The sequence below is a fragment of the Mandrillus leucophaeus genome, unplaced genomic scaffold, assembly GCF_000951045.1.
Source record: "Mandrillus leucophaeus isolate KB7577 unplaced genomic scaffold, Mleu.le_1.0 Scaffold13, whole genome shotgun sequence".
Taxonomy (NCBI): Eukaryota; Metazoa; Chordata; class Mammalia; order Primates; family Cercopithecidae; genus Mandrillus; species Mandrillus leucophaeus.
In genome coordinates, this window is record NW_012101254.1 from 8474403 (window position 1) to 8485908 (window position 11506).

Genomic DNA, 11506 nt, shown 5'->3' on the forward strand with positions numbered 1-11506 from the left:
TCTTGGCTCACTGCAGCCTCCGCCTCCCAGGTTCAAGCGATTCTTCTGCCTCAGCCTCCCGAGTAGCTGGGGTTACAGGCATGCGCCACTATGCCCAGCTAATTTTGTATTTTAAGTAGAGACAGGGTTTCTCCATGTTGGTCAGGCTGGTCTTGAACTCCTCACCTCAGGTGATCCGCCCACCTCGGCCTCCCAAAGTGCTAGGATTACAGGCGTGAGCCCCCGCACCAAGCTACATTTTTAAAAATGGATCATGTACCTAAGAAATCTTTGTGTAACTCATAGTCACAAAGATTACGTTAACATCTGTTTAGAATGTTTATTTGCAACTTCATAGTATTGCCACAAAATTTTTATTTTTGTTTTGCTTCTAGACAGCATTTGGTACTTGAAGGCACATGACTAGGTTTTATTTAAAAAGTTAACAGGGGCCAGGCACAGTGGCTCACGCCTGTAATCCCAGCAATTTGGGAGGCCTAGGTGGGCAGATCATGAGGTCAGGAGTTTGAGACCATCTTGGCCCACATGGTGAAACCCCGTTTATACTAAAAATACAAAAATTAGTCGGGCATGACTGCGGGTGCCTGTAATCCCAGCTACCCAGGAGGCTAAGGCAGGAGAATCGCTTGGACCTGTGAGGCAGAGGTTGCAGTGAGCTGAGATCGCACCACTGCATTCCAGTCTGGGAGACAGAGTGAGACTCCATATCAAAAAAAAAAGTTAACAGGGCTACGTGCGGTGGCTTATCTTGTAATCCCAGCACTTTGGGAGGCTAAAGTGGGCAGATCACGAGGTCAGGAGATCGAGACCATCCTGGCCAACATGGTGAAAACCTGTCTCTACCAAAAATACAAAAATTAGCTGGGTGTGGTGGCACGCACTTGTAGTCTTAGCTGCTTGGGAGGCTGAGGTAGGAGAATTGCTTGAACTTAGGAGGGGGAGGTTGCAGTGAACGAGAGATCACGCCACTACAGAGCGGGACTCCGTGTCAAAAAACAACAAAAAAAAAGTGAGCTGAAGTCATTTCTACTCCTTTAATACATTAATTTATCAATTTATTGTTTCTTTATATCCTTGTCTTCGCTTTTAGTACCAGCTCATCAAAAAAAGAGGGAAAACACGCTGTTTGATATTCATAGATCTCCAGCAAGAAGAAGCCATATTAGGTAAGGTTTGTTTTTGAAAGGAAACATTTGCATTTGTCAATGAGAGACTAATTGTGTCTTTTTTTCTTTAATTAGTGACTAGTAGTTGTCATCCTACATGCTACTGTTATCTTCCTGATTCACAGTTTGCCTGGAATATTTGTTGTTTTAACAATTATGTTCACTGAAGCTACACAGCTCTTTGGTCTCTTAGCAGAGTTGAATCTAAGCGACCCATATTGCTTTCATTTGAAGCATTGATTCGAGTTAATCTTTAATATTTTCCCCCCTAATTATCCTTTCTTTTACCTGTAGGTACAAAGGAGGGATTCCACTTTTTTTTTTTTTGAAGTGGAGTCTTGCTTTGTCGCCCAGACTGGAGGCTGGAGGGCAGTGGCACAATCTCGGCTCCCTGCAACCTCTTCTCCTGGGTTCAACCAATTCTGCTCTCTTAGCCTTCCGAGTAGCTGGGATTTCAGGTCGCCCAGGCTGGAGTGCAGTGGCACAATCTTAGGTCACTGCAAGCTCTGCCTCCTGGATTCATGCCATTCTCCTGCCTCAGCCTCCCAAGTAGCTGGGACTACAGGCACCCACCACCACACCTGGCTAATTTTTCGTATTTTTAGTAGAGATGGGGTTTCACCGTGTTAGCCAGGATGGTCTTGATCTCCTGACCTTGTGATCCGCCCACCTTGGCCTCCCAAAGTGCTGGGATTACAGTCATGAGCCACCGCGCCTGGCCCTAATTATCCTTTCTTTTACATATAGAAGAAAATAGAAATAAAGGAAGGTTTCTACTTTTAAAAGTTTATTTTTTATTTTTGAGACAGGGTCTTGCTCTGTCATCCAGGCTGGAGTGCAGTGGCATGATCATGGCTCATTGCAGCCTCAGTCTCCTGGACTCAAACAATCCTCCCATGTCAGCCTCCCGAGTAACTGGGACTACAGACACACGCCACTATGCCCAGCTAATTTTTATATTGTTTGTAGAGATGGGATTTTGCCACCTTGCCCAGGCTGGTCTTGAACTCCTGGGCTCAAGTGATCCCAAAGTGCTGGGATTACAGGCCTGAGCCACTGTGCCCGGCCAGGCTTTTAATTTTTATGAAGTTCAGGTTACCTATTTTTTGTTTTGTGCTTATGCTTTTAGTGTTTTATCTAAGAATCCATTGCCAACTCAGAGATCATGAAGATTTGTTCCTGTGGTTTCCTCTAATAGTTTATAGTTTTAGCTCTTATGTTTAGGTCTTTGATTTACTTAGTTAATTTTTGTATATGATTTGAGTTCGTTTTGTATAGTTTTGTATATGTACTCCTTGGCTTTTAAGCTCTTTTTTCTTTTTTTTTTTTTTTGAGACAGAGCCTTACTCAGTCGCCCAGGCTGGAGCGCAGTGATGTGATCTCAGCTCACTGCAACCTCTGCCTCCTGAGTTGAAGCAGTTCTCCTGGCTCAGCCTCCTCAGTAGCTGAGATTACAGGCATGCACCACCACGCCTGGCTAATTTTTGTATTTTTAGTAGATACGGGGTTTCACCATGTTGGCCAGGCTGGTCTCCAACTCCTGACCTCAAGTGATCTGCCTGCCTCAGCCTCCCAAAATGCTGGGATTACAGGCATGAGCCACTGTGCCCAGTCCCAACTAGAATTTTGGCTTTTCAGTTATTTATTGGGAAATTATGTATACAACTCTTTTTGTTGTGTTATTGTTATTTGTATAACACCTAACAGTGTTACAGATCTAACAATACATTGTTGGAATTATTACTTTATATGATTTAATGGCTTTTACTGAAGCTACGAGAAGAAATATTAGCAAGTACAGTTGGCCCTCTTTAGCCACAGGTTCTGTATCTGTGAATGCAACCAACCACGCCTCGAAAATATTTGAGGAAAAACCCCAACAATACAACAACAAAAAATACAGCTTGATGACTATTTACATAGCATATGTGTTGTATTAGGTATTATAATTAATTTAGAGATGATTTGAAGTATACAGGAGGTAACTCTTAAATTAAGTCTTTGATAAATTCTCAAATAAAGTATATGGGAGGATGTGTGTAGGCCATTTGCAATGTGCAAACACTATACCATTTTTATGTAAGGGACTTAAGCATACTTGGAATTTGGTACTCACAAGGGTCCTGGAACCATTCCCCTGTAGATACTAAGGGATGACTGTATATATTTATAGGTATTGTTAACTTCTAAATTTATTTACCATTTTTGGTTCTCTTTATTTTTTCATATGCATTCAGTTTACTATCTGAAGTCATTTTCTTAGACCAATACAACTTTTCTCCCACCAACTTCCTTCTGTGCTGTTATTGGCAAATTAATTACATTTCTATAAATTATAGACCCAATACACACATAAACTTGGGAAGTTTCCTGATGGGGAGGAAGAAGTAGAGGAGAGGATAAATACCAAAATTGCAAAGAGTAAGTAGATAATTTTTGCAACTACATTCCTGGAGAATTGGGAAGTATCAAAAATTGATGCAGGGCCTCCCCAGCCTACTGGCATGGCCGCCTACAAACTGGTGCTGATCCGACCCAGCAAGAGCACCTGGAACCTGGAGAACTGCTTCAGCGGCTGGTACAACACCAACGTGAGCCCGATGGGCCATGAGGAGGTGAAGAGTTGCAGGCAGGCGCTGCGAGATGCTGGCTATGAGTTTGACATCTGTTTTACTTCAGTGCAGAAGAGAGCAATCTGGACCCTCTGGACAGTGCTAGATGCCATTGATCAGATGTGATTGCCTGTAGTGAGGACTTGGTGCCTCATTGAGCAGCACTATGGGGGTCTGATTGGTCTCAATAAAGCAGAAACTGCTGCAAAGCATGGTGAGGCCCAGGTGAAGATCTGGAGGCTCTCCTATGATGTTCCACCACCTCCGGTGGAGCCTGACCATCCTTTCTACAGCAACATTAGTAAGGATCGCAGGTATGCAGACCTCAGAGAGGATCAGCTACCCTCCTGTGAGAGTCTGAAGGACTCTCGAAGCCAGAGCTCTGCCCTTTTGGAATGAAGAAATAGTTCCCCTCCTAAAGGAAGGGAAAAGGGTACTGATTGTGGCCCATGGCAACAGCCTTCAGGGCATTGTGAAACATTTGGAGGGTCTCTCTGAAGAGGCTGTCATGGAGCTGAACCTGCCGACTGGTATTCCCATTGTCTGTGAATTTGACAAGAACTTGAAGACCATCAGGTGCATGCAGTTCCTGGGGGATGAAGAGACTGTGCGTAAAGCCATGGATGCTGTGGCTCCCTGCTGTTAGCTATGATCATGCCACTACACTTCAGCCTGGGTGACAGAGTGAGACCTTCTGTCTAAAAACAGGAAAACAGAAACAGGTTGGGCACAGTGGCTCATGCCTGTAATCCCAGCAATTTGGGAGGCTGAGATAGGCGAATCATGAGGTCAGGAGTTGGAGACCAGTCTGGCCAACACAGTGAAACCCTGTCTCTACTAAAAATGTAAAAATTAGCTGGGCATGGTGGTGTGTGCCTGTAATCCCAGCTACTTGGGAAATTGAGGCAAGAGAATCGCATGAACCCGGGAGACGGTGGTTGCGGTGAGCCGAGATCGCGCCATTGCCCTCCATCCAGCCTGGGCGGCAGTGCGAGATTCCGTCTCAAAAAAAAAGAAAGCAAAAACAAAAAAAACAAAAACAATTCCCTCTTCCCCCACAAAAAATAGGTGTAGAAGGTAATGAAAGGATTCCGATTAGTAGAGAAGGAGTAGGAGGTGGGCTAAAGATCTTAAGGAGAAGTTGAGAAAATCTGGGTTGCTAATGGGACATGTGGGCATTGAAGTCCCAGATTTTGGGACATCTTTGAAGGCTACTTGTGCTTGAAGAAAATTACTGACAATGATTCCAGCTTGTATGGTTGTGTGGATTTTTTTTTTTGAGACTGAGTCTTGCATTGTTGCCCGGGCTGGAGTGCGGTGGCACGATCTCGGCTTGCTGCAACCTCTGCCTGCTGGGTTCACACCATTCTCCTGCCTCAGCCTCCCAAGTAGCTGGGACTACAGGCGCCTGCCACCACACCTGGCTAATTTTTTGTATTTTTAGTAGAGATGGGGTTTCACCGTGTTAGCCAGGATGGTCTTGATCTCCTGACCTTGTGATCTGCCCGCCTCGGCCTCCCAAAGTGCTGGGATTACAGGCATGAGCCACCACGCCTGGCTGGTTGTGTGGATTTTCATTAGTCTGTTCAGCATTCTACTTTTATTACTTGGATTGGTACTGAGTTGAAATTTAGCAAGTATAATGGAAGGAAAAGGAGACAGAGTCAGGTAGGAGGATTAAAAACTGAAGTAATAGCTTTTCCTGTGAGTCTTGACAGAAAATTAAGCTTCGAAGGGAGTTGACTCTGAGTCAGTGGGTGCTCAGGTATAGTAGGCCTTGATGAGTTGAAAGTTGGTATGTTAGGAGGTTATGTTCAAAAAGTAGGCCATTACATTTTAAAATTGCAGAGGTGGAGAGCAGTTCATGCGGTAACAAGATCCGAGGTAAGATCATGGCAAATGTTTTTTTTTCAGTAAAGCAGAGCTGAGGGTGATTAAATGGCTAGGCAGGTGGTAAGTGAAACCTAGGTAGGGGTGGAGAAAAAGACGATATGAGGGACATTTACAGGGAGTGTGGCTAGGACTCAATGGCAATGATTATGTGGTGGGCAAAAAGGGATTTAGGATGATTTTTGAGGTTTTTTTTTTTTTTGGCAAATTACTGGTTAGTGGAATTGCTAACTGAATGTGCAGTTTAAGAGAAGTGGTTGAAACATTTGATTTGGATATGATGAACTCAGTTGGAACACTTTGTGAGCACATAGTTTTGTTGTGGTTTTATTATAGTATTTTTTTAGGTTTCTTAGAGATGTCATGAGTTATACTAATAATCTGGCATTCAGTAAATATTGTTTCTCCTTTGTGATGACTTTAGCCTGGCATATTACCTAATCTCTCCATAGTAGTTCTGGTTATAAACTACTTTTTTCTTCAAAATATTTTATGTATTTTATAAGAAGTTCAAATAGGATGGAACTATCTTAAGTGGAAAGTTAAAGCCCTTGTCCTCTGTAATCCAGTGTATTATTTTTCTTTTGTTCTTTAAATGTCTGGACTGTGACTATTTGGGAAAGATAAAATTAAAAAAAAAAAAAGATAAACTTTTTTTTTTTTCTGAGATTCTAATGTTACTTATCAAACAGTGACAGATATTCACTAAATTTGGATGTAATTTAAATTGGTTGCTGGCCCCGTGCGGTGGCTCATGTCTGTAACCCGAGCACTTTGGGAGTCCAAGGCGAGTAGATCACTTGAGCTCAGGAGTTTGAGACCACCTTGGGCAACATGGTAAAACCCCCTCTTTACAAAAAGTACAAAAACTAGCCAGTGTGGTGGCGGGTGCCTGTAGTCCCATTTACTCAGGGGTTTGAGGTGGGAGGATCGCTTGAGCCCTGGAGGTTGAGGCTGTAGTGAACCCTGACCTTGCCACTGCACTCCATCCTGGGTGACAAAGTGAGATACTGTCTCAAAAAAAAAAAAAAAAAGTTGGTTACTGACTCCCTTCCTGATTTGTTCTTTTTAAAAAATTTTAGGCTTCCTATTCTCCTTTTTTTTTTTTTCCCGAGGAGGAGTCTTGCTCTGTTACCCAGGCTGGAGTGCAGTGGTGCAATCTCAGCTCACTGCAACCTCCGCCTCCCCGGTTCAAGCGATTCTCCTTCCTCAGCCTCCCGAGTAGCTGGGATTACAGGTGCCTACCCCGTGCCTGGCTAATTTTTGTGTTTTTAGTAGAGATGGGGTTTCACCATGTTGGCCAGGCTGGTCTCGAACTCCTGACCTCATGATCCGCCCACCTCGACTGCCCAAAGTGCTGGGATTGCAGGCCTTTTTTTTTTTTTCTTTTTTTTCTGCAGAACTTATTGCTTCATGTAATTACTACATGAAGAACTTACACTTCATGTAAACTGTATGAGGGTACAAATATTAATAAATATTTGCTGATTGAATTTCCTCTGAGCTATTACAGTGTGTTTTAAAAAGTTGTTTGCTATTATAATGGTTTTAAGGATTTTATTCTCTTTAAATAGGAGAAAGAAGCATGCCATTCATAGTAGTGACACAACTTCTTCTGATGAGGAACGCTTTGAAAGAAGGAAATCAAAGAGCATGGCAAGAGCAAGAAATAGGTTAGTAAAATTTTTAGTGCTATTTCCATGGTAGAAAAAAGGAAAAATAAGTTTTTTTTTGAATGATTTTCTTAGCTATACGGCATTTTGCTAACATTGATATTCAACACATATTTTAGACTAGATTAAGACATTGACTTGGTTTCTAATTAGTTTTTCTTCCAATAGAAATCTAACCTTGGGAAATTTAGTCTGAAATTACTTAGTCTGAAAGTACTTATGATAAAATAATTTGTGGAGAGGGAAAGTAAGGAGAGCTAGGGGAAACAGGCCAGCCTATATGGCAGTATCTGTGTTTTCCTCTGTACCTCCTCTCTAATCTAAATCCATTTAATGAGGTTGATTTTAGGTACTTATAATGATTACAGTATTATAGCAGTCAGGTTAAGACATGGTTTCTAATAGAAGTATCTCAGGAGACCTTGGATTTTTATTGGAAAAATTTATTTTGTTTTTGTTGTTGGTTGAACAAGTGCCTATTGTGATCTTTGCCTAACTAGGATAACTAACTGATCACTGTTGGGCTCACTAAAACCTCAAAGAATTTTCATTGGAGGAGTAAATAATTGAAGTGTCAAATTATTATTTATTGTAGAAATACCAAGTTTTCAGTTAGCAGGTCTTGGAAACAAGTTTGGATTGATTAGATTGTATACTAAAAAAGAATTTCTCATGTGAATGATGGAAAGAAAATGAGAAAAACCCAAGTTTAAATAAAAGAATTTATGCTTGTTTAATCCGAACTATTCTGATAATCTCCTTTGATAATATATTTTTATAAATTAGGGTTCAGAAGTATCAATGAAGTTACATTCATTATAGATACTAGACTTTTTTGAGGCTGTTAATGCCATTGTTTGGTGTTTACCCAAGGTTAAAAGAGGAAGTTGAGTATATTAATTTATGGAAATTAAATAATGTAATATATTAAATAATGTGTTAAATAATGTAGTATAGAGATCTGTCTTAAGGTAGTTACACAAAAGATGAAGCTTAGTATTCAAGGTGTGATCGCTAATTGATTTTTTTCCGAACAAAAAGGAAAGACAGTTTTTTCAATCATATAACTGAGTAGACATATTCATGTAATATCTGAGGATAGATTTAAATATTATAATAAAGGTTGGGCTGGTGGCTTATGCCTGTAATCCCAGCATTTTGGGAGGCTGAGCCTAGGAATTTGAGACCAGCCTAGGCAACATAGTGAGACCTTGTCTGTGTAAAAATTCAGCCCGGTGTAGTGGTGCCTGTCTGTAGTTCCAGCTATTTGGAAGGCTGGGGTGGGAGGATCACTTGAGCCCAGGAGGTTGAGGCTGTAGTGAGCTATGATTGCACCACTGCACTCCATGCTGGGCAACAGAGTGAGACCTTGCCTCAGTCAGTCAATAGCTGGATTTTATTTTAATCCCATATATTATAGTACATATAGGTTTATTTTTATAGTTGTATGGCATGGGATAATCAGTTATGTTAAGATATTTTCCTAAAATGGAATAGATTGGGCTCTTTGGGCAAATAGATTAACAATCTTGTTTGCTTTATCTAGTGAGTAACTTAATTTTTGGCCTTTGACAAGAATGTAAGAAAAGTAGAGTAAAAGAATGAAATTCTTTGATATTATTTTCTGGGTTATGAGAAAAAGGAGAAAGATGAAGACATCAAGGAATGTAAACTTATTTTAACATTAAAAATGTGAAACTTTTAATGCAACTTCACTTGCACTTTTATAAATTTCAGGTGTTTGCCTATGAACTTCAGAGCAGAGGACTTAGCTAGCGGTATTCTCCGAGAACGAGTGAAAGTGGGTGCAAGCTTGGCTGATGTTGATCCAATGAACATTGATAAATCAGTAAGTTTTGTAAATGTTTTTCTAGAAGTTTTCTTTTTTTAAAGCTTTTTTCTTGTTTCTAAAGCAGTACATAGTAGAACTAGAAAATTCAGATATGACAGTGTTAATGTTTTGATGTATATATTTTGAAACCTAAGAACCCTAGCCACATGTGGTGCTTAGTCACGTGTTTTCATTTCAGTGTTACTGGAATATGTAACAGGTAGGAAATGGGGCTGAGAAGGTTATAAGGGGCAACGCTTCATAAACCATGATGAACAATGGGCTATTGTTGAAATTGCCTAGTTTCATGATTTTGTATTTTGGGTAGATCACTCTGGCTGTGATATAGTTAATGAATTTGGGGTAAGCAAGGCTGGCATTAGGGAGACTGGATGTTCCTGTAGTCTAGTAATCTGGGGTAGTGGTCATGGTAGAAAGTAGGATAACGATTTGAAGAAGTAAATGGTTTTGAAAGAATTGAGGATTGAATTCAGAAATGACAGAATTTGGTGAATTAATTCCTTTTTGGGAATGAGGGAAAGGTACAACTTGAGAGTATTACCCAGGTTTCTAGCTTAGGTGACTAGGTAGATAATGGATGGTCTGGGTGGAAAATGGCTTGATTCTCTGAGTAGGGAACATAGGAAGAGGAATAAATGTTTGAGGCAGGAAGATGATTTAATTAGTTGTATTTAACTAATACATGTTTAGGTATCTGAGGTATACTACAAGTGAAAGCACCTTGTAGGTAATTGGTTATTTAGGTTTGGCATTAAGGAGAAATATCTGGACTAGAAATTCAGATACGGGTCATCAATATAAAGAGTGGTGGTGAAGTCACTTTGGGAAATGGATGACAAAAACAGACATAAGACTCGGAGGACATGGTAGATTCTTTCTCATTGTGAGTAGTATCTTATTTTGGGGGGATATTTTGAAATAAGGTTACTGCATAACCAAGAGCTTACTTGATGTATTTTTTTTTGTTCCTAAAAATCTCTCTATACAATGTAGTTTAAGTGATTTTCATAGAGGGATTTAAAATAAGTTGTCAAATAGAATTGCATATATACTTGAAGATGAAATTTTAACTATCTCTAATCTGAAGTCATAGAGGAAAATGCTTGTCTTACTTTATTAACCAGGCCCTAAGGAAATATTAGAGTATTACATATGACCAGAATCCCATTTCTAATAGTGCATCTTCTCAGAAGACCTTACCTAATGATCTTTGCGTATTTGGCTTACCAGCACTTTACTCTTTTGAATCTAGTTAGTTTTATTTCTTTTTTGTCTTTTAAAAAATGTTTTCTTCATTTTTATTTTCCTTTCATTTATTTTCATCTATCCATTTACAGATGAATCTAGTAAACTTTAGATATCTCTGCCAAAGCAGAGTGAATTCTTTCTCTTTTTTTTTTTCTTTTTGAGACTTAGTTTTGCTCTTGTTGCCCAGGCTGGAATACAATGGTGTGATCTCAGCTCACTGCAACCTCCACCTCCCGGGTTCAAGCAATTCTCCTGCCTTAGCCTCCCGAGTAGCTGGGATTACAAGCATGCGCCACCATGCCTGGCTAATTTTGTATTTTTTTTAGTAGAGATGGAGTTTCTCCATGTTGGTCAGGCTAGTCGCGAACTCCCAAGCTCAGGTGATCCGCCTGCCTCGGCCTTCCAAAGTGCTGGGATTACAGGCGTGAGCTACCACGCCAGACCACTTATTTCTTTAAAATTTAGCTTCTCTTAGAATGTTTCTGTTATTTAACTTCTGTTTTTATTTTTCTGTTAATAGTTTACTTTCACTTTTTCTATCATAGTAATACTTTCATTGTAAAACATTTTTGAGTACCGTAACAGAATGAAGAAGCAAGGAAGAGGCGGTCACAGTTAACATTCTGGGCAAAATTTTCTTCAAGCATTTTTTTCTGTACACTTTTTTTCTTACAAAGCCTTCTAGCTATTTAAACTATTATGGGTGGAAGGAACAGTCTTTGCTGCTTCTTGTGATAGATCAGTGTTTCTAAAATCATTTTTTCATCATTGTCCCATAAAGAAGAAAAAAAGTAAATTTCTTTCTGACTAGAGAAATTAAATATTAAAGAATAAGATTTTATCAGGTAACATTGACCTTGGGAGGGCTACAAACTATTGTAAATAGCTAAGATTATTTCTTGCCCTATCCCTGAACCAATTTTTGCCCCTGTGAGGACAATATTGCCCCCTTCTGAGAATATATGTACAAAATAATTATGTATTTTTAAAGCCATTTAAACTTTTTTTTTTTTTTTTTTTGAGGCAGAGTTTTACTCTTGTTGCCCAGGTTATAGTGCAATGGTG

General features: G+C 40.0%; 1 protein-coding gene and 1 pseudogene across 1 annotated transcript in view; both read left to right on the plus strand.

Moving 5' to 3' along the window:
* The window catches only part of ATAD2B (ATPase family, AAA domain containing 2B), a 197442-nt gene that overhangs the window by 60962 nt on the left and 124974 nt on the right, over window positions 1–11506 (plus strand). The window contains exons 9-11 of the mRNA XM_011972741.1: window positions 1091–1166; window positions 7243–7341; window positions 9079–9190. Coding sequence (XP_011828131.1) covers window positions 1091–1166; window positions 7243–7341; window positions 9079–9190 — 287 coding nt within the window. The remainder of the gene's footprint in view (window positions 1–1090; window positions 1167–7242; window positions 7342–9078; window positions 9191–11506) is intronic.
* Window positions 3671–4424, plus strand: LOC105534053 (annotated as a pseudogene).